This window comes from Suncus etruscus, chromosome 17 (genome assembly GCF_024139225.1).
Source record: "Suncus etruscus isolate mSunEtr1 chromosome 17, mSunEtr1.pri.cur, whole genome shotgun sequence".
NCBI classification, from domain to species: Eukaryota; Metazoa; Chordata; class Mammalia; order Eulipotyphla; family Soricidae; genus Suncus; species Suncus etruscus.
The window spans coordinates 74,099,449-74,121,629 of NC_064864.1; the positions used below are offsets into that span (position 1 = coordinate 74,099,449).

A 22,181-nucleotide genomic window follows, 5' to 3' on the forward strand; every position below is an offset into this window, starting at 1 on the left:
CCCTGGCACCCTGTACAGCTCCTTGAACTCTGCCAGGAGGGATCCCTGGGCTCAGAGCCAGGAGTCAGCCCCACGCATCGCTGGGTGTGGGCCCAAACTAAAAGCCAAGGAAAAACAAGGGGAGCAGTACAGGGATTAAAGCATTTGGTTTGCATGAAGCTTTGACAGGTTTGAATCTGGATACTGCATGGGTATTCCTGGCATCTTCATGTGTGGCTCCCCCCACGTGTGGCATGATGAGGGGCCAGAGGCAGCTTGATTAGCGGGGTCTGCTTCACAGGAGGGAGCCTGGGTCTGATCCTTCTGATCCCCCACTCAGCTGGCGGGGCACTGTGCCAGGAGCACTGCTGGGTGTGGTGGCTCCCGACAAACAAGTACTGGCCCTTCTCCTCAATCCTGAGTCATCACCTCAATTCTAATAAAAAAAAAAATAGGGACGAAATGAAAAAAAAAAAAAAAAAAGGAGGCTGAATTTCTTTTCTTTCATAAAACATGAGGATCTGGCCCACAGCCCACAGCACTGACTGTTACATGCTCTGGAGCTTTGCAGACCATCTCTGGGACTCGATGGAAGCCCCAGTTAACACCCTGCTCCTCCTTTTTACCTGCTCCCCCATTTCTTCCTCAACCTCCCAGCCCTCTTGAAGCCCCTCTGTACCAAGGCCCTCGCCTCTCTTGGCTGCTGGCCTTCCTCGGGCTTTGCTTGGCTCCAGCATCTCGGCTGGGTGGGCTGGCAGCACAGAAGAGCTAGCTTGGTGCAGGCTCAGGCGGGACAGCCCAGCACTGGGAGGCAAGGGGAGAGGGTGGAGCAGAGGGGGAGACAGTGTGGCTCGGGTGATGTCCTGCCTCACACTGCTTTATTCCAGCCCCCCTTGGAGTGCCTTTATTGGGTGTTTGGGTCACCTCCTAAGGTGCTCTGGGGTTGCTGTTGCCCCTAGCTCTGTGCTCTGGGACGCTCTTGCAGGTCCTCAGGTGACCACTGGTGCCAGGATGGAGCCTCATGCGATACCAAGCCCAGAACTCTGAGGCCTAGTTTGCTTCTGAGACCTGAGTCATCGCTGTGATAAGGGCACGGGTGGGACTGGCACTCACCCATCCCCCACACACCAATAATTTGGAGTGAGTCAGGCTTTGTGCCCGGCCCTGCACTTCACCAGCCTCTGAGTCATACCCAGGGGCCATGCTGTTCCCTCTCCCAGGTCTTCACGCCCCTCGGCTTTCCCACCAGCAGCATTCTGGGCCCTCTGAGTGCTGTGCACGCACACACAGGCTGAAGGGATAGACAGATACACGCACGTGCGCGCCACACACACAGAGGCATGAGGGGACAGACACACAGCCCTGAAGGGACACACAGGCCTGGCCTGAGGGGATAGACACAAGACACATGGGCCTGAGGAGTACTCATACACACAGGCCCGAGAGACACAGGAACATGCATGCAAAGGGACACATGTGAGGAGGGACAATGCCTGCATACACATGATGCCCAGGAGTCACACATGCTCTTCCTGTGTACCCCTACAACTGTTGCCGTCCTGCTGAGCTGTGACCTGCTCTGGGGACCAGAGCCTGTCATGGGGGTTTCTTCTTCCTGACATCTCGAAGCCCCTGGCTGTACACAGCAGCCAGGGCCTTTCCCAAGCTCCAGCTCTATGCTGGATACCCAAGAATGGCTCCAGAAGCTTCTGGGGCGCACACCCCACCATTCGGTAGGGGCTCAGAATGAGGTGCTTCCTTGTGACCCTGGAGATTCTCTGAACTCTGTCCTCCCCAGATCCCAGCAGCCAGGCACCCCCTTCCAACCTGGGCAACCGCCTTCCCAGGACCTAGTGGCCCGGGTCGAGGGTGTGTCCTAGGGCAGCCTGTTGGGGATCCAAAGCGAGGTTCCGTCTCCGAGGTTGTGGGGGCTGATACCCAAACCTGGCACTGCATAGTCCCCCAGGCTCACACTGCTGGGTGTGACCCCCAAACCAAAGCAAGCTAAGAAAGCCGTGGATACCCCAGGCCTGGGCCCCCCAGACTCTCCCTCCTAGAGCCTCTGTCTCCTCTGTCAAGACCTATTACCCTGACTCCGTTTCACGAGAGTTGCGCTGGTCACTGCGTAGAGGGACAGAAAGGACCCTTCCTGGCCAGGGTTGACGGAGATGGCTGTGGGGGGTATCATGCTGAAACCCCAGGGACAGTCGCCCCATTTCCTGACCTGTCCGTGCAAGTGCACGGACGGGAAGGGATTCACCCTCTGCTGCTCCCACTGTGTACCTACAGTCAAGGTGACTGCCCCCACCAGAGGCCATCCCATCCTCTGCCTTCCTCCCAGGGCTGCTCTCCAAGCAGCCTGGGACCGACGAGGGCTGCAGGAAGCCGGAGCCAGTCTAGGGGGCCTGTGGAGGCCCAGCGCTGGCCACCCCCTAGCCCTGCACAGCCCTTTCAGCCTGCCCTGGTGCCACCCAGCACCTAGTCTCCCGGGCCACTCCAGGAATCCCCCGTGCCTGTGGCCAGGGACACCTGCACCAGCTCCCCTGGCGGAAACAGGACATAGGGGGGAGCCTGTCCACCTCCGCCTGGGCTCCCATGTTGCTCGGCCTGCAAGGCCACAGTGCCGGGGCGCTGTCGGGGTCTCCGTTAGGCGGTGGTGGCCGGGGCCCACCACCCAGCGGCCGGGCCTGGCAGGGCCTCCCTTCCCGGCCGGGCGGAGAGGCGGGAGGCCGGCAGAGGGCGCGCCCGAGCCCGGCCGGGGACTCCCGCCAAGGGGCCGGCGCCGCAAGTTTCGGCAACTTTTCCGCGCCCCGCCCCCGCCGTGACGCGACAATGGTGCAGCGCGGCGGCCAATGGGCGGCGGCGGGGCCCGGCCGAGCGGACCAATGGCGGCGCCCGCGGCCCCGCGGCCTGCCCGGCCCGGCCCGGCCGCACTGCGCCGCCCGGCGCCCCGCGGCCGCCCGCCCGCCCGCGCCCGCCCCGCCGCGCCGCGCCGCGCAGCCCGGGCGCCGCCGAGCCTCAGAGCGCGGCTGCGGCTGCGGCGGGCGGGCGGGCGGGCGCGGGCGGCGGCGCTGCCTCCTGCTGCGGCCGGGACCCGCGGCCGCCGCCCCACGGTGAGTCTCCGCCCCTGCCCGGCGCGGGGTCGGGTCGGGTCGGGCCGCCGCGGGACCCGCCGTCCGGTGGCCCGGCGGGCGGGACGAGTCCCCGCCGCACTTGGGCGTCGAGGCCGGGCAGCGGCGCGGGTGGGGGCTCGGGCGCGGCCGGAATGGGCCGGAGGAGGCGGGACGCGGCGTCGGCGCTGACCTTGGGCCCCGGCGCGGGTGGACGGGCCTCGCGCCCCGTGGCCGGCTGGAGGCGAGGCGGGGACCCGGGGCAGAAGCCGGAGCGCTGCCCCCTCGGACGTGCGGATGGGGAAGCCGAGGCGCAGAGGGCAGCGGGGCGCGCTAGGACCGCGCGCCAGGTAGCACGGCGCTGCCCCTGGAGTCCCGTCGGGCCGGGTCGGGTCGGGGGCGCACTGGGCCCGCCTGGAACGGGTCGCGGCCCTCCCGCCCCCTTCGCCCTCCCCGGCCCGGCCCTTCCTGCCCGACCCAAGTGGGGCAAAGACTGCAGTGGGCGTGGGGTCCGGTGTGGGCGGGCGGGCGGGGCCGGGCCCGGCCAAGACCCAGAGGCCCCGGAGGACCCAGAGGAGCGCCGGCCGCGACGGGCAGGAGGCGAAGGAGGTTCGGGCCGGGGGCCAGGACGGGCGCTCTGTGGGCACCCGGGAGGCCAGAGCGCGCCAGGCGGGGCGCCCGTCCCTGACCGCCCCCTCTCCCCGCAGGTGCCGGCCCGGAACGACAGCGAGGAGGACCGCGAGAAGGACCGCGAGAGCCAGAGCCGGGCCCCAGCCGGCACCATGCCGTGGGACGCCGACGGAGGGCCCGAGGGCGCGGGCGCGGCGCGCTGGCGGGCGCAGAAGCAGTGCCGCAAGTCGTCCTTCGCCTTCTACCAGGCCGTGCGCGACCGGCTGCCCGTGTGGCTGCTGGAGGACATGCGCGCCACGGAGGCCTTCCACTGGGACGAGCGCGGGCGCGCCGCCGCCTACTCGCCCTCCGAGGCGCTGCTCTACGCCCTGGTGCACGACCACCGCGCCTACGCGCGCCACCTGCTCGCCGCCTTCCCGCGCCGCGCGCTCGCCGTGCCCAGCGCCGGCTTCCGCTGCTGCGCCGCGCCGGGCCCGCACCTGGCGCTGGCCGTGCGCTACGGCCGCGTGGACATCCTGCGCCGCCTCCTGCGCGCCCTGCGCGCCCTGCCGGCCGACGAGCGCGCGCGCCTGCTGGACCGCCGCGGCTGCGGACGCGTGGAGGGCGGCGGCACGGCGCTGCACGCCGCCTGCGAGCTGGCGCGCCCCGAGTGCCTCTTCCTGCTGCTCGGCCACGGCGCCTCGCCCGGCCTGCGCGACGCCGAGGGCCTCACGCCGCTCGAGGTGCTGCTGCGGCAGCTGGGCGGCCACGCGGGCGACGAGACGCCGGCCGCCGAGCCCCGCCGGCGCCGCCTGCTGCTGCTGCTCGACCTGCTGGCTCTGTACGCGCCGCCCGCGGCCGTCCACCCGGCCCGCTGCCAGCTGCTGGGCGACCGGCCCCGCTGGCGGCGGCTGCTGGGCGAGGACAAGTTCCAGTGGCTGGCCGGCCTGGCGCCGCCGCCCCTCTTCACGCGCGCCATGCAGGTGCTGGTCACGGCCATCGCCCCCGGCCGCTTCCCCGAGGCCCTGGACGAACTGCCTCTGCCGCCCTTCCTGCAGCCCCTGGACTTGCTGGGCAGGGGCGAGGCCGGGGCGCCAGCTCCCTGAACGATGTACCTGGCACTTGACATACACGGATGTTTGTCCTGCGTCTGTTCCGCTGTCTGTTGTGGGCGCCGTGCGTGGGCTGCATGGCGGGGAGGGGGCTCTGGCTGGAATTGGGGCCCACGGAGGGCTTCCCTGGGGTCTCCCAAGGCTGCTCCCTGATGTTCCTTACCTGCCTGTTCCAGAAAAAGAACCATCAGGGCCTGGAAGCAGCCATCACCCCACCTGTTGCTTTTCTTCCCTTCACAAATGGGCCTCTGGGCCCTGTGTAGGTGGGGCCCGGCCTGCCCCCGTGTAGTGTAGCAGTAGGGCGTTTGCCTTGCACATGGCTGACCCAGGACTGACCTCGGTTTGATTCCCCGGCGTCCCATATGGCCCGCAAAGCCAGGAGCAATTTCTGAGCACTTAGCCAGGAGTAACCCCAGAGCGTCACCGGGTGTGACCCAAAAACATAAAGACGGGAACTTTCCGGACTGCGGCATCCTGGATGATGGGCTCAATCAGCACCCTGAGGAGTTTTGAGCCAGGGAGGGCAGCCAGGAGCCGCCTGGAACACTGCTGGCTGGTGAAATTCCACCCGGAGGCCATGATGTCCTGCCAGGGCCCGAAAAGTGCCCAGCGTCTCAGCTGAAGCTCAGGCAGTGGCCTAGTGCTGGCAGGCATCTGCCTCTACCCTCCTTGCCTCACTGTCCCCATGTCTGAGGCTGTGGTGGTGTGGCCCCTTTCTTGTAAGGGACATTAGCCCAGTCCCCCACAGTGCTTACAGCATGGAGTGTGGGTGGGGCAGGCCAGCATTAGCCTCCGTAGGGGTAGGAGCAGGTTCCTGGGCCTCCCCGAGGTAGAGGCCCAGTGTGGGCAGATAAGGGCAAGTTGTTTTTATCTGGGGCAGGTGCTGGTGGAGGAAGGGTGGCCCCGCCCTGGCCATCAGATCCTTGTAGCTAGGAAGGCCAGGACACAAGCCTTGGGCTGCAGGCAGTGTGGACATGCATGCTGTTCATCTGAGCCCAGTACTGGCCAAGGCTACCCCAGGCCCACTAGGGCCAGTGAACTATCAAGAGTCAGTGGGCATGTGAGTAACCTTGATGAGGTTACAGAGGACCAAAGACCAGGCCTCTTCCCCAAAGCAAAGTCACCCCACAGGATAAACAGCCCAGGGCATGCCTGTATGTGGGACCTGGTGACAAGGCCCTGTTTGAATGCAAACATCACCCCAGAAAAATTCATTTCCCTCTTTGATCCCACTGAAATCCCAAGCTGGGATGGCACCAGTCGGAAGTTCACTCAGGCAGTTTGGGCAGATGATCCTACGCAGATCCACAGAGCCAGACTCCCCGCTGTTGCCAGGGGCCTTGGGCTGTGCAGATGCCTTGTTTGGTTAACAGGAGCCGCACTGGCCATGCATGAAGGAAGTAGCACTCAGTGACAAGCTTTTGGAAAAGAAAAGCCTTTGGAAAATGAATGAACTCTGGCTCAGGGCAGTGCTCTGGCTAGCAGTGAGGGCAGAGGAAGGTCCAGCAGCAGCAGTGACTGTCATGTGCACTGTGACATGGGAGTAGGTGCAGAGGTCTCTGCTCTCTCCATGTCTCCACCTAAGACACGGGGAGGAGTTTGTTCCCAGAATCTGCCCCTGATGGCTGTGCCACAGCCCCGTAAGACCCAGCAGGCAGCACTGGGCTTTGTGGGGTCACTACCGGTAACTGAACCCCTTCAAGGTATGTCCCACTGGGCAGGCGACTTCACCTACTTAGTGCCAGCTCCTCTCAGTGAAGCAGTGGGTCTGCTTAGGGTGATGACGCCATGGCACGGGCCAGATGCCCCAGTCTGTCACTCTGCTGCACACTGCCCTCATTGCTCTTGGCAATCCAGGGCAACAGGAGTATGGCAGAGATGGCAGCCAGCAGCACAGCTGAATTCCGCGCCCCTGCTTTCCCTGCATGACCTATCCAGCAGCCTCACACTCGAGGATTCCTAGTGGAACCTGAGACTCTCATCAGAGAACTGCATCTCCCCGTGCTTTTCCACTCATGAAAGGCTCCTGTTTTTTTTTTTTTGGGGGGGGGGGCAGAGGGCCACACCTGGCGGTGCTTAGGGCAGATTCCTGGCCATACACTTAGGGATCACTGCTGGGCATGAGGGGCTTGACTGGGGTGTTGGAGATTAAACCCAGGTTGGCTATGCGCAAGGAAAGCCTAACCTTACCCACCACTGTACTATTTACTTTGCCCCAGCTCCTGTTTATTGTTTTGGGCCACACCAAACTCAGCTCAGTGGTTATTCCTGTCTGTGCTCAGAGGAAAATATGGGATGCAGAGGATAAAACCTGGGTCAGCTGTGTGCAAGGCAAATGCCCTACCTTCTGTAATATTGCTCCGGCTCCTATGTTCTTTTTATTTTTTGGTTTTGGGGCCACACCTGGTGGTGCGCAGGGGTTACTCCTGGCTCTGCGCTCAGAAATCACTCCTGGCAGGCTCGGGGGACCATCTGGAATGCTGGGAATTGAACCGGAGTCCATCCAGGATTGGCCACGTGCAAATGTCCTACCGTTGTGCAATTGCTCTGGCCCCCTTATGTTTATATATTTCTCCCACCTTATATCTAAGTAAATTTCTTTGTTTTGTTTTGTTTTTGGGATCACACCTGGCGGTGCTCAGGGGTTACTCCTGGCTGTCTGCTCAGAAATAGCTCCTGGCAGGCACGGGGGACCATATGGGACAGCGGGATTTGAACCAAGCACCTTTGGTCCTGGATCGGCTGCTTGCAAGGCAAACGCCGCTGTGCTATCTCTCTGGGACCCTAAGTAAATTTCTTTCAATATAAACCTATATTAAAGAAAGATTTCGGGGCCGGGCGGTGGCGCTAGAGGTAAGGTGCCTGCCTTGCCTGTGCTAGCCTTGGACGGACTGCGGTTCGATCCCCCGGCGTCCCATATGTTCCCCCAAAGCCAGAAGCGACTTCTGAGCGCATAGCCAGGAGTAACCCCTGAGCGTCACCAGGTGTGGCCCAAAAACCAAAAAAAAAAAAAAAAGATTTCTAGGGGGTCAGAGAAATAGCACAGCGGTAGGGTGTTTGCCTTGCACACGTTGACAGATGTGCTCACTAGTATGCCTGTGTGTGCAGGTGAAAGCATGCGTAGGTATGAACATATATACATATGCTCAGGTGTGTGTGTGTAGGTGTGAATGTGCTCAAGTGGTCCCAGGTATGCATATCTTCAGGTGTGCTCACTGGAATATGCAGATGTATGTGCACTGGAATATGCAGATGTACGTGCATGTAGGTGACTGCACGCACAGGTGTGTATACATACCTGGTGTGCGCACATGCCCAGGTATGCAGGTATATGTGTGGGTGTGTTCTCCACTGCCATGAGGTAAGCAGCTCTCTATCCCACAATTTCTGGTGCTGGCTGTTTCTTGGAATGAGACCCAGACTCAGGATGTCCATAGCTGCAGGCCTTATGAGGAGTCTCCTTTGTGGAGTGCAACTATCCTGGCAAACACCCACAGAAAGAACCCCAGAGCAGCCCAATGGGCCCTTAGTCCACTGTCAGACTCGACCCGGTTTTGAAAAGGTCCATTTTATTTTACTGTCTGTTTTATTTTACAACTGAAACGAAAACCAGAGGGTCAAGAGCACAAAGGTGAGTCTGGAGGTGCTGGCTTGGGTCTCAGTGCCAAGCTCTCAAAAGCCCCTGGAAGAAGGAGCTGCCATGGGGGGGGGGGGGACGGGACAGGAATGAAGAGTCCTCCTCTGTGCTAACTGGCCTGGTTCCTGGTCAGTGGGGTGGTGGGTGCCCGGGAACCCTTTCCAGACTGCCTGCTTATCACCTGCGGCCCGGATTCCTGGCCTGCTCCTCAGCCCTGTCCAGCACTACTGAAAACAGCTCCGGGTTTGAGGCTGCCTGCAGCTGCCCGGGGAGGGCCAGGGCTATAGGTGAGGCCACCTCTGCTACCCTGTTGTGCCCCCTGGGGGGTCACACTCTGGCCGGCCCAGGTTGCAGGAAACTTAAGTGTTTCAGTTTCAGATGAGGTCTTTGCAGGTTTCTGCTCATGTTCATCCCAAGTCCCAAGGCCCCAGAGCCGCTTCACCACTCATGCACCTCTTGTCACACCCCCTGCCAATCTGTATGGGGACCTCCTAGAGGTTCGGGCCTGCGCTGGTGGACTGTGTGAAGTGCATCAACACAGCCAACACCCGGTTCTGATTTCCCACAGCAGCGTCAGGCAGAGAATGTGCCAGAACCGTCCTCTAAAGTGGTGGGATGGAACGGGTGGTGAGTGGACATGGAGGCAGCTCCTGGCATGTGTGGCCCTAGTGGGCGGGTGGGGTAGGTGGGGGGACGTGGCACACGGTGACTAGTGCATGCAAAGGGGCACCAGGTCCCCAGCCCCTCTGGGTGTGAGGTGCCAACACTGTGGCTGCGGCATTGTGTGGCCCCAGCAGAGCAGGTGCCTGGGACCTCAGATCACCTCCCACTCATCTTCCAGCTCCTCGGGGTGCAGGCTGGCGGTGGGGCCTCTCTGGGCGCTATGTGCGTGGCTGAACGTCCTCGTGAGCCGCTGAAGGAGGGAGCCGGTGGGGCCCACGGCCCAGAGCTCGTCTGCTGTGGTCACTACGGGCACAGGGCAGCATGTATGTCAGTGCCCCCGAGGGGTATCTCAGCTGGCCTGGAGCTGTGCCCCCTCGCCCCCACTTGCCTGTAAGGCTCACGGCATTCCCAGGGATTTTCTTCCAGTAGTCTCCAGCTGGGTTCTTGCTGCTGACACCGTAGCGTCGCGCCAGTTCACCGCTGGGGCAACGGGCCCACACGGCGCGTGGGCTCAGGGCCAGCTGGCAGGCCTGCAAGCCTGTGGGGGACAAGCTGTCAACCTAGGCTGCCGGTACGCCCCCCCCCCCTGCCCCCAAGGTTGCTCCTGGGACAGAGGGTGCAGGCTGGGCTGGGGCAGGTCCCATGGGGATGCCCTCCTGGTACCCAACACCCACCTGGCACGTGCTCCCAGTTGGTGCCCACGGGCATCTCCTCTGTGATCCCTATGCGCACGTGCACGCCCCACCTGTTGTCCAGTGCCCACAGCATCTGGTCGTTGGGGCTGCAGTGAATGCTGACCAGGGTTACCCCCACAGGCTGCAAGAGGAAGGGGCAGCACAGAGGGTTGGGGTGAGGGTGTCAGCAACACGGGCACAGCCCTAGGGGGGACGAAGTGCCCTGCGCCCACCCTGTCTGCCTGTCCTGAGGCTAAGGGAAGACTCAAGGGGCAGGGTGCAGGGCGGAGGGGTAGAGAGCAACTGGGGGAGATGCCACAGCAGGTCTTCGAGCCAAGGGTGTCATGAACAAGCTATACTGCAGACAGGGATTCAGAGGACACTGGGGAGGGTTCATGCTCCTCACTACTTACCCCTACACTGGGACCATGGCTCCAGGGTGGGGGCAGGTGGGAGCCTGTCTGAGGACGGAGGCTATGAGCAGGGGAAGGCTGGAGCTTCTGTCCAAGGACAGAAGGGCCCAGAAGCAGCATGTAGGATGGTCCTGAATGTCAGGTTTGTTGGTGCCCAAGACATGGGCCTGGACTGGACCCCACATGGGGTAAAGCATAAGGGGCCAGAGGGACAGTATAGACTTCAGGCATGGACCTTCCCCCCAGCACCCAGCTTGATGCCCAGTACTGGAGAGGGTCCCCAAGCATTGCCAGGGGTGATTCTTGAGCATGGAGCCAGGAAAATCCCCTGAGCCCTGTGACTCTGGCCTAAAAAACAAAACAAAACAATTAACTGTGGTCCTCCTTGGCCCAAAGGTATGGAGACTCCTAGATAGTGACAGTTATAGGAGACTATCTAAACAGCGACAAACACGTGAAAAAAGTCTCTACAGTGATAAACAGTGAAAGACAGTAAGGCCATCTAAATAGTGACAAACTGCACAAAACTGAGAACCTCATCTACACATCACTGTCACCCCACTCTCCGGGCCGGAAAGAAACTTTCTGAAAAAAGAAATTTATTTATTTATTTATTTATTTATTTATTTATTTGTGGTTTTTGGGTCACACCCGTCAGTGCTCAGGGGTTATTCCTGGCTCCAGGCTCAGAAATTGCTCCTGGCAGGCACGGGGGACCATATGGGGCGCCGAGATTCGAACCGATGACCTCCTGCATGAAGGGCAAACGCTTTACTTCCATGCTATCTCTCCGGCCCCGAAAGAAGAAAATTTAAATGGTCAAAAGGGGGGGCCGGCGCAATAGCGCCATGGTAGGGCGTTTGCCTTGTACATGGCTGTCCCAGGATGGATTGAGGATTCTATCCTCAGCATCCCATATGGTTGCCCAAGCCTGCAGAGAATTCTGAGCACATAGCCAGGAGTAATCCCTGAGCATCACTGGGTGTGACCCAAAAACCAAAATAAATAAATAAATTATCGAAAGGCATATAAAATGGTCTTTGTCACTAATCAGGGAAATGCAAGTCAAATTAGCAATGTGATATCACTTCACAGCAGAGACACTGGCACTTAGCACAAAGAACAAAAGCAATCAGTGTTAGTAATGGTGAAGGAAAAAGGGCTGAATAAAAATATTCACCGCTGGTAGCAATGCCGAATGGACCAGCTGTTTTGGGAGAACAGTAGGGTCATTCCTCAAAAAAAACAGTAATTGAGGGGCTGGAGTGATAGTCCAATAGGCAGGGCATTTGCCAACCTGGGTTCGATTTTTGACATGCAGTATGGTCCATTGGAGCAAGCACAGAAGTAATTACTAAATGTAGAGTCAGAAGTAATCTCTGAGCACCACCAGATATGGCCCAAAAGCCAAACCAAACTAAACCAAAACAAGTCAAACACAAAAACAAACAAAAAAAAAAAAACCCTAGCAATTGAGCTTCCTTGAAATATACCCCAAGGGCCCAAAAGCACAATGAAGAAAGCCCTCTACACTCCTATGTTCATGGCAGCCCTACTCATAATAGCCAGAATTTGGAAACAACTTAAGTGCCTAAGAAAAGATGAGTGGATAAAGCAAAGGTGGTACATATACACAATGGAATAATACTTGGTTCTAAGAAAAGATAAAGTTATGTAATTTGTTTATATATGGATGGATATAGAGTGTCATGCTGAGCAACATGCATCAGAGGGAGAGGGACAGACACAGAATGGTCTCTCACGGGGCTGGAGAGATAGCATGGAGGTAAGGCGTTTGCCTTTCATGCAAGAGGTCATCGGTTCGAATCCCAGCATCCCATATGGTCCCCCGTGCCTGCCAGGAGCAATTTCTGAGCATGGAGCCAGGAGTAACCCCTGAGCACTGCCGGGTGTGACCCAAAAACCACAAAAAAAAAAAAAAAATGGTCTCTCACATGCGAAATATAAAGAGATCAGGCCGTGGGGCTAGAGAGAGAGCACAGCGGCAAGGCATTTGCCTTGCATGCAGCCAACCCAGGATGGATGGTCATTAGAATCCCATATGGTTCCCCAGACTGCCAGGGGCGATTTCTGAGTGCAGAACCAGGAGTAACCCTGAGTGCCACTGGGTGTGACCCAAAACCAAAAACAAACAACAAAAAAAGAGCAGGCCAAAGAAATGAAGAGCAGAACTAGTCTTCAATAGCAAGCTTGCCACTGGGTGTAAAGTGGACTCAGGGAGGAGTTGGGGTGGGGGTTTGGGCCACTTCTAGCTATGCTCAAGGCTTACTCCTGGCTCTTCACTCAGGAAACACTTCTGGTGGGGTTGCAAGCGCTAGCCAAGGAAGGACCGTGGTTCAATCCCCCAGCGTCCCATATGGTCCCCCCAAGCCAGGGGCAATTTCTGAGCTCTTAGCCAGGAGTAACCCCTGAGCATCAAACGGATGTGGCCCGAAAAACCAAAAAAAAAAGAACATGGCTCCTCTCATGAGTGGCTCCTGTGGGGGTCTAATGAGGTAGCCAGGCTATCATGGACACTGGCCTTTATCCTGCACTTTTCCAGCATAGGCCCAGAGAGGCCTGGGGAGCAGGCTGTGGGCAAACCCAATCAATCCTGGTCTCCAGACTGGGCCTCTCGTTCCCTGTCTGCCCTCAAGCAGAAATAGACTTAACAAAGCAGCTGGCCGTGGGGGTTGAGTCACTAGTAGAGCCCCAACATCAGGCTGTTCTGGCCTGACCACAAAGAGGAGACAGTCAGGAAATAAACGTAATGAGTACACAGAGACAGATGGGGAAGAGAAAATGTCTTCCAGAAACCAGGTGACGCCACTAAGACACCATCCCCAGGCCTGGCTACAAATGGCATTGCTTTCTTCAGGGTGTCAGTGCTTTCTTTTTCGTTTTTGTTTGTTTGGGCCATTACCTGCCCAAGGGTTACTCCTGGCTCTGTATTCAGGAATTACTTTTGGGGGGCTCAAGGGACCATACAGGATGCTGGAGATTGAACCTGGGTCGGCCGCATGCAAGGTGAGTACCTTACCAGCTGTGCTTTCATGGCTCGTTGTTGGTGCTTTTAAACCTGTAACTAGGGCGTTAATTCCTTGCATGTGTGAGGCCGAGTCTCCACCATAAAGACTGTTATTCGGTGGCAGATTCAGCAATACTCTGTTCAAGGTAACTTCTCACTTGTCAAAAGACACACATAGCTTTATTGTGAAGTGGAAACACTCAGGCTGACTTGCTCTTCTGCCCCCATCAGTCCCGCCCTGAGGGAGGCCCTGGCCAAGGCAACCGCCCCGGGCAAGTTGCTCCTGAAGGTACCTGCTTACCTGGACTGGTGGCTCGATCGTGATCCAGGCCGGAAGCATCAGGCTGGGGTTCAGAGGCTGGGTCCCCACACGGAAGTAAACTCCACCTCTGGAATCACAGGCCCAGATATGCTGGTTTCCACATGCCACGCTCGTCAGTTTAACAGACCCTGTGGGCACAGAACGCAAGACTGGGACTCATGAATGTAACTCCTTTTCCTTGGCTTGGCTCCTGACTGCTGGAAGACAGGATGGCCGAGGGTCAGAGACAAAGTACAGTGGGGAGGGTGCTGGCCTTGCACACAGCCTATTGGGTTTGAACCCCAGCACACCAGTGCTCTTGAGCTCTGTCAGGAGTTTGAAGTAGGGAAGACTATGTGAGCATCATTACTGGGTGAGGCTCAACACTGCTGAAACCCCCAAAAGAACATAAAAGCTGGGGCGGTAGGGTGTTTGCCTTGCATGCAGTTGATCCAGGACGAATGGTGGTTCAAATCCCAGAATCCCATATGGTCCCCTGTACCTGCCAAGAGTGATTTCTGAGTGTAGAGCCAGGAGTAAACCAAGTGCCACTGGGTGTGACCCAAAAACAAAAAGATCATAAAAGTTAAGTCAAGGGCCCGGAGAGATAGCACAGCGGCGTTTGCCTTGCAAGCAGCCGATCCAGGACCTAAGGTGGTTGGTTTGAATCCCGGTGTCCCACATGGTCCCTCGTTCCTGCCAGGAGCTATTTCTGAGCAGACAGCCAAGAGTAACCCCTGAGCAACACGAGGTGTGGTCCAAAAACCAAAAACCAAAAACAAAAACAAAAAACAAAAAAACAAAAGTTAAGTCAAGCCAGCAAAAGGAACAGCACCAAGAGTCAGTAAGAAGGTGGCGGCCAGGGCCAGAGAGATAGCACGGAGGTAGGGTGTTTGCCTTGCAAGCAGAAGGACGTGGTTCGAATCCCAGCATCCCATTTGGTCCCCCGAGCCTTCCAGGAGCGATTTCTGAGCATAGAGTCAGGAGTAACCCCTGAGCGCTGCCGGTTTGTGACCCAAAAACCAACAGCCAGGCCCAGGGAATGTTCCAAATCTTTCTGCAGACCTGGTGGCAGCAAGAGTTACTGCTGCTCCAGCTCACACTTGAGGCCTCGGGCCTGGCACTGAGTGGCTGACCAGGATCTAGTGAAGAAGGCAAAGGGAGACTGAGATGACTCAGCATCCACCCTAGCACTCTGCTCTCTGGGCCTCCATAGCCTGCAAGGATCCAGCTGGCTAGTGCTCAGATCTGGAGTAGCACAGCATCCTCCCTGCACACATGCTGGCCCTGGGCCCAGGCCATGCTCGGGAGGGTCAGTTTGCTCTGGCCTGGTGCCTGTTCTCATTGAAAACACATGTGCGCAGAAGAAATTCCTGTCAACATATGATGCTCTTCCTGACTCAGTGCAGATGCACCTTGACCTCTACTTTTTTTTTTAATTGTTTTAGGGGCGATGCCCAGCAGTGCTAAGGGCTTATTCCTGCCTCTGTGCTCAGGGGACCATATGTAGTACTAGGGATCAAACTGGGGTTGGCTGCATGCAAGGCAAGTGCTCCATTCATTGTGCTGTCTAGCCCTACCTTTATTTTATTTTATTGTTCTGGCCCTACCTTTAGCTTTTCGATTTTGGGTCACAGTGACGGCTTTTGGGCTTTATGCACTCTGGGATCACTGCTAATCGGGATCAGGGGAGTACATGGGATGGAACCCAGGTCAGTCTGTGTAAGGCAAGAGTTCTATCAACTGGACTATCTCTCTGGTACCCTACCTTTAGGGTTTCTTTTTTTATTTTTTTTGGGGGGGCCACATCCATTTGATGCTCAGGGGTTACTCCTGGCTAAGCGCTCAGAGATTGCCCCTGGCGGGCCAGAGAGATAGCATGGAGGTAAGGCGTTTGCCTTTCATGCAGGAGGTCATCAGTTCGAATCCCGGTGTCCCATATGGTCCCCCGTGCCTGCCGGAGCGATTTCTGAGCGTGGAGCCAGGAATAATCCCTGAGCACTGCCGGGTGTGACCCAAAAACCACAAAAAAAAAAAAAAAAAAAAAAAAAAAGAAAGAAAAGAAAAGAAAAAAAAAAAAAGAAATTGCCCCAGGCTTGGGGGGACCATACGGGACGCCAGGAAATCGAACCGCAGTCCTTCCTTGGCTAGAGCCACCTCTCCGGCCCCTAGGGTTTCTTTTATAGTACACCCATAGACACTCTGGGGTCAGAGACAAAGTACAGTGGGGATATGGTTACTCCCATATCATAGTATCATAGTTACTCCTAAATGCACTCAGGGATCATATGGTAGAGACTGAGGGACAGATGTGATGCTGAGGATCGAACCTGGGTCAGCTACATGCAAGGTAAATGCCCTTTCCTGCTGTACTATCTCTCTGCTCCCTAATATTGCTTTTTAGTTTACAACAAACATGGCAGCCCTTATTTGGTATTTTAATAAAGATAATATATTCCAGCATAAATTGCTGTATAATCTGATTTGTAAAATAAAAGCATAAATTGAGACTGAATATTGCTTCATTAAATACTATGACCAAATGAATTCAATTACAAACAGCGACTGTTTGCTATACATTCTAATACTTGACATAATGCATATTTATGGATATGAGAACCTTAAATATTTGCTAAATGATGCAAATTTTCTTCCCCAAGTCAGGAATCATAATAAATAGAAACACTATCTTCATCCTCTAGACCTGGGTTTTTGCCCAAGGCTCGAAAACTCAGGACTGTGGGGCTAGAGCCATAACAGCTCCATTGGGAAGGCATTGGCTTTGCATATAGTTGACCTAGATCTGATCCCCAGGAGTCCATGTGTTCCCTGTTCACATTGAGGAGTGATTCCTGAATGCAGAGTCAGGAGTAACCCGTGAGCACATCCATGTGTGGTCCCAAAACTAAAAATATAAACCAACTCTGGATTGAATACCACAGTACCATCAACCTGCCCCTTTCGAAGAGTACAAAAGACATTGTGTGTCTGTCCTGATGCGTGTGTATGTGTATGTGGGGGGATGGAGATTCAAACACAAGTGTGGGCTCACCTACACCCACTGCCACCGAGAACCCCTCCTCACAGGAGCCAGCGTTTGCTATGGTGATGAGCTTGGGAGAGAAGGCCAGGACGCAACTGTGGCAGCTGTAAGGGCCCTGTGTTCCTGCTGCCTCTGGCCTGGCCTGGCGCCGAGTGGTCCCATCAGTCCTATCTGCACCTGCACTTCAGTGAATGTTGGACCATGCCAGAGAAATAGCCATGCTCAGGACAACTCTGATGTAAGCTACAGCTTCTCTGATAGCTGCACTGTGGTAGGGCTGAGGCTAAGACATAGGTCCAAGAGAAGAGCACCCAGTCTGAGAGAGAGTACTCACACTGAGAGAAAAACACCCACACTGGTGAGACTGAGAAGTTACCTGTGTAAAAACAAGACAATAAAAAAAAGATGCCTGTGATGGAGCTGGCATAGCTCAGGGAGCAGAGCAGGAAGCTGTCCACAGTGATAAGGACAGAGGGTCAGGAGGAGGGACCCCAAGAAGGGGAGGCCATGGTGAAATGGTGTGATGGATATAGGGGAATAACACAGGGTTTGATAGTCATGGGGGAACACAGAGGAGGGGCATGAAGGTCATGGGTGTTCCCAGGTCAAGAGGTCAGCCAGTTTGGTCTAGTGCAGGGGTCTCAAACTCGCGGCACGGCCCTCCGTACAACATTTTGTGGCCCTGCCCTAGAGGAAGCTTTTTTGTTTTGTTTTGTTTTAGTTGTTTGGATCACACCCCCCAATTTTAAGGCTTAACACTGACTTTGCACTCAAGAATCACCCTGACTTTGCCTCCTGCGGCCCGCAGGTAAATTGAATTTGAGACCCCTGGCTAGTGCATGCCTGTGGATGCTCCTGGACAGCGTCCTATCATAATGAATGCACTGGCTTCAGGGGTCGGAGTGATAGCACAGCGGCAGAGTGTTTGCCTTGCATGAAGCCGACCTGGGACAGACCTAGGTTCGATCCCTGGCATTCCATATGGTCCTCCCCAAGCCTGCCAGGAGTGATTCCCCCCCCCCCCCCGCCAGGAGCGAGTTCTGAATGCAGAGCCAGGAGTAACCCCTGAGCACTGCTGGCTACGGCCCCCAAAAACCAAACAAACAAAACCCACCCACACTGGCTTCTTTAGTGGAGACCAGCGAGCTGTTGTAGTTAGTCAGGGCTGTGGGGGCCTCGCAGGTCAGCTTGCACCTCTCTTCACAACTAGCCTCTGTGGGGGGCTCCCAACTGAGCCTCAGGGGTACTGCTGGCTGGCAAGGGACAATGTCTCTGCAGTACACACAAAGCCTGTATGGGCTGCAGAGAAGGAGCAGACTTGGACATGCCCCTTGGATACCCCCACTGTAATGACTTAAACCTGGACAAGCCCCTTGTCATGTCAGGTATAAAAGAAAACACCTGGACCTTTGGGAGGGGCCAGAGACAAAGCATCAGAAAGATGCTGCCTGCTTTGTATTCACTTTTGTTCTTTGAACCGAGGCCTCTGCTGGCCACCTCTGGCCTGTGAATTTTTTTTTTTTTTTTTTGGTTTCTGGGCCACACCCATTTGATGCTCAGAGGTTACTCCTGGCTAAGCGCTCAGAAATTGCCCTTGGCTTGGGGGGACCATATGGGACGCCAGGGGATCGAACCGAGGTCCTTCCTTGGCTAGCACTTGCAAGGCAGACACCTTACCTCTAGCGCCACCTCGATGGCGCCTGGCCTGTGAATTTCTGTTTTTTTGGTTTTTGGGCCACACCCGGCGTTGCTCAAGGGTTACTCCTGGCTGTCTGCTCAGAAATAGCTCCTGGCAGGCACGGGGGACCATACGGGACACTGGGATTCGAACCAACCACCTTTAGTCCTGGATTGGCTGCTTGCAAGGCAAACACCGCTGTGCTATCTCTCCGGGCCCTGTCCTGTGAATTTCTATATAACTCTCTTCCTCTCTCTGAAACCTGGAGGCAGCAACAGGCCTCAGAAACCAGGAGAAATAAAAAGTGGGGCTGGAGTGATAGCACAACAGTAGGGTGTTTGCCAGATGATCCATGACTGACCCAGGTTCAATCCCCAGCATCCCATATGGTCCACAGAGCCTGCCAGGAGCAATTTCTGAGCGCAGAGCCAGGAGTAACTCCTGTGACCCCAAAACAAATAAACAAAAAGTATGCTTAGTTTCTTCTCTTTTCTCTCAGTCCTGGGCAAGCAGTCACTACATGTTATCATCCTTGGGTGGGCACAAGGCCCCACCTGAGAGCTGGGCCTCATGGGCCCGAGAGCCTTGCAGCACCGGGCCCAGGCAGCCTTAGGGATCTTTAGCCTGCAACCCTGCAGCCCTGGCAGTCTGGGGCTGCTGAACCTGGACACTAAGACCTGACAAAAGCACCCCAGCAGGAGGCCACTGGGCAGCTTCCATAGGAGCTGTAAATGCTACTGTAAATGCTGGGACTTTGAGTAACCAACTATGACCAAATCACCTGCTTGAGAGATGAGCAGGAAGCAACTGTTGGCCCAACCATGAGGGAGTGGTTGGTCCAGGCCAACATAGGGCAGACGGGCAAAGTGTATTGCCCACATAGCCCTGCTCTTCAATATCCAAAGGCACCAGGTCCATGGATTGGTGACATGGCTGTACCCCTGTGGTTCCTATCACTCTCCCAGTGTGTGTACTCCCAACTCCAAGACCTGGGCTCTCAGAGGCCGACCCAGCCTGACTCGCCGCGCAAGAGTCTCTCAGTTGTGCTGACAGCATGTGAGATGGCCGTACCTAGCTGGGACAGGTCCAGCTTGGTCCAGTGCATGCCTGTGGGGCAGCTCCGGGACAGCGTCCTGATGAATACCTGCCCGAGGCTGTCCAGGGCCCAAAGCGCATCCTGGCAGGCAGCGTAAGCCCTCATTTCGGCGTCGGGTGGCAGCTGCACGGTGGACGGGCGCGACTGCGCGCTCTGGGCGCTGACACTGCACAGGTCCTTGCTGCTCTGGCACAGCCACAGGGCACTACCTGCAGAAAAGGGTCACCTATCACTAGGCGGCAGGGCCGACACACAAATTTGTCCACCCCCACAGTCATTAATGGGCTGTTACTGATATGTGTCCCTATCCACCCCTGCAGCCACAAAAAGGGCCATCTATCAGTGGGCAGGCAGGGCCAAGGCACAGCCAGTAGACGGGAGGAACGTGCAGTCCCCACCAGTGGGGAGGAAGCAGTCCAGATGGGCCATGCCGGGGCTGGTAATGGGGTGCAATGAAATCAGGTAGGAGGGTCAGGGGGGAGGATGATTCCAGGGGCCCTCTGCTTTCTCCTCCTCCTCCTTGCAGGACTGCTTCAGAGCCTTCTCTTCCTGCCTGCGATGCAGGAACACCCCCTTTCCCTGAGGTGTCAGAGGCCTGGAAACTACCCTCTGGGTACTAAGGCTGGGGACTCTGCCAAGGAAAAGGCTAGGCTGCCTTAGACAGCCGTGCTTGGGTTCAGTGGCACCAGCAGCCGCAGAGCAGATAGACACACAGGCAGCACCCATACAGCTTCAAGTTAGGCACCTTCTACAACCTCTAGCTTTGTTGTGCAGCACAGAGCAAGCTTAGAAGTGACCTGCCACCTGCCTCCAAGCTGACCTGCAGGATAGAGTTCAGCTTGGGATCAGCTTCCAGGGCCCTGGGGCAAGTCCTCACTCTTTTTTTTTTTTTTTTTTGGGGCCACACCCGAAGGTGCTCAGGAATTACTCCTGGCTGTCTGCTCAGAAATAGCTCCTGGCAGGCACGGGAGACCATATGGGACACCGGGATTCGAACCAACCACCTTTGGTCCTGGATCGGCTGCTTGCAAGGCAAACGCCGCTGTGTTAACTCTCCGGGTCCACAAGTCCTCACTCTTACAGTCATGAGAGCTTTTCCTCTAGGGAGATCATTTAGCTCGGCCCTCAGGCACTGCCATGATCAAGTCCGTCCAGGCCATGGTCGTCACTTTCCCCTGCGGACCCTGCATTTTGCCTCTTAACCAACCTTCCTTTGTAGGGGCCGCAGATGCCAGGACAAAGGCCCACTTCGTGGTGGATGCCGTCCCACGAGGCACAACAGCATTCCAGTAGGTACCTAGGAGAGTGAGGAGAACCTGTGCCAAAGGGAGGGGTGCATACCAGGCTGCCTTTGTGCAACCCAAACAGGCAGAGCTCAGCATGCCCAGGGCTTGGGGAGGCTGCACCAGGGCCTCAAGCTGCAGGACCCAGAAACAAGGCCACACCCGGTGCATGGAACCCCAGGGCTGGACCATATCACAGTGGCAAGAATCTCTCCCAGAAGCTGCCAAGTGTGGGTTCCAGTAGTAAGGTCTGAGGGCCTATCCTGACCTCCACACCCGCAGGACACCCGCAGGACATGAGTACATAGTACTGCTGAGTACTATGGGTCAGGGCATGTCACCCACCGACAAGACTTCCTTTAGCAACGTGGAACTCATTCTTGCCAGAGGAGATCCAGACGCCGTTGCCGCTCACCCCCAGGAGGCTGGGCTGGCACTGGAGCTGCTGAGACCAGAACGCCAGGCGCAGTTTGTCTGCCACCTTCTCGACAGGCACCTGGGCAGCTGTGGCCACTGACTGTGTAGCGTGGATGATGGTCTGGAATAGGCTGCTCTGGTCAAACACCACATAGTCTGTGATGCTCACCTGGGGGGCGAGGGTGGGCAAACACTTGTTCTCAGTGCTGTTCACAGCATACCCATGCCCACAAGTACCAGGGATGCAGGCACATACACAGGCAGACACACAGGCCCAAATGCAGGTATAGATACATTTATGCAAGTCCCTTAACAGGGTCCAGCAAGACACCCAGTGTCTAACGATCACTCACAGCCATCCTCGTGTCACATGCATTTCCACAGCCCTCATTCCCCGTTGGTGATCAGACATGTTCCCTCACGTTTCAGAAGTCTCCCATCAGGAGAGGGTCAGCATTGTACCCTGAACTCTAAGGATTTCCACAGGAATCACCATGCCTGCAGTCCTTGGGCATTGTAAGCAGCTTTGGGAAGTGATCCTGAGCAGTCTCGTGCCAGGGGACCAGCTTACCCAGGCAGACCTGGATGCACAGAACCACTGGTCTGCGAATCTGAAGGACCATGAAAGCTGGATTCTGGGGAGGCAGAGGCCCCATGGACATGGGGGTGCTATGAGGGGAAGACATTCCTCTGGTGTGTGTGGTAGCACAGGTGCTCCCAGGCCACCACTATGGTGAGCCACCCATTATACCTTGTGCCTCAAAGCTCTTCCTTTCTGGGAGCAGCTGTGAACATTCTCTTCCTGGCTGAGATGCTATTTACTCTGTGGTCTTGTGAGCAGGCCCAGATGGCTGAATTTGAATGTGGGTTGGATTAGATTCATTGCCTAGACTCTTTTGTTAGTTTGACTACTCAGCATTAAACACCATTATTACCCAGGAAGTCAAGTGGATGTCAGATTGACTTAGGGTCTGACGATGTGTCTCTAACAAATGCCCATAGTAAAAGAAATAGAGAACCTGACACGCAAGCAGAGAGCTCATGGCCCTTCTCTGACAGCCTTCCTGCCTCAATGACCCCTAGCTACAAAAAGCATGGGTGCTGCACCCAACCCCATCTTTTCCAGAGTGAGAGAGGG

The 22,181-nt window shown here is 56.6% G+C and overlaps 1 protein-coding gene across 3 annotated transcripts in view; it reads right to left on the reverse strand.

Annotated features, from left to right (window-relative positions):
- Positions 1-8,823: 8,823 nt before the first annotated feature.
- The window catches only part of TECPR2 (tectonin beta-propeller repeat containing 2), a 53,301-nt gene continuing 39,943 nt past the window's right edge, over positions 8,824-22,181 (reverse strand). For all 3 annotated transcript variants that reach the window (XM_049790321.1, XM_049790320.1, XM_049790319.1), the window contains 6 exons: positions 20,972-21,212; positions 20,551-20,640; positions 19,319-19,552; positions 13,527-13,675; positions 9,785-9,926; positions 8,824-9,648 (listed from right to left, as the gene is read on the reverse strand). In XM_049790321.1, coding sequence (XP_049646278.1) covers positions 9,329-9,648; positions 9,785-9,926; positions 13,527-13,675; positions 19,319-19,552; positions 20,551-20,640; positions 20,972-21,212 — 1,176 coding nt within the window. In that variant the 3' untranslated portion in view covers positions 8,824-9,328. The remainder of the gene's footprint in view (positions 9,649-9,784; positions 9,927-13,526; positions 13,676-19,318; positions 19,553-20,550; positions 20,641-20,971; positions 21,213-22,181) is intronic.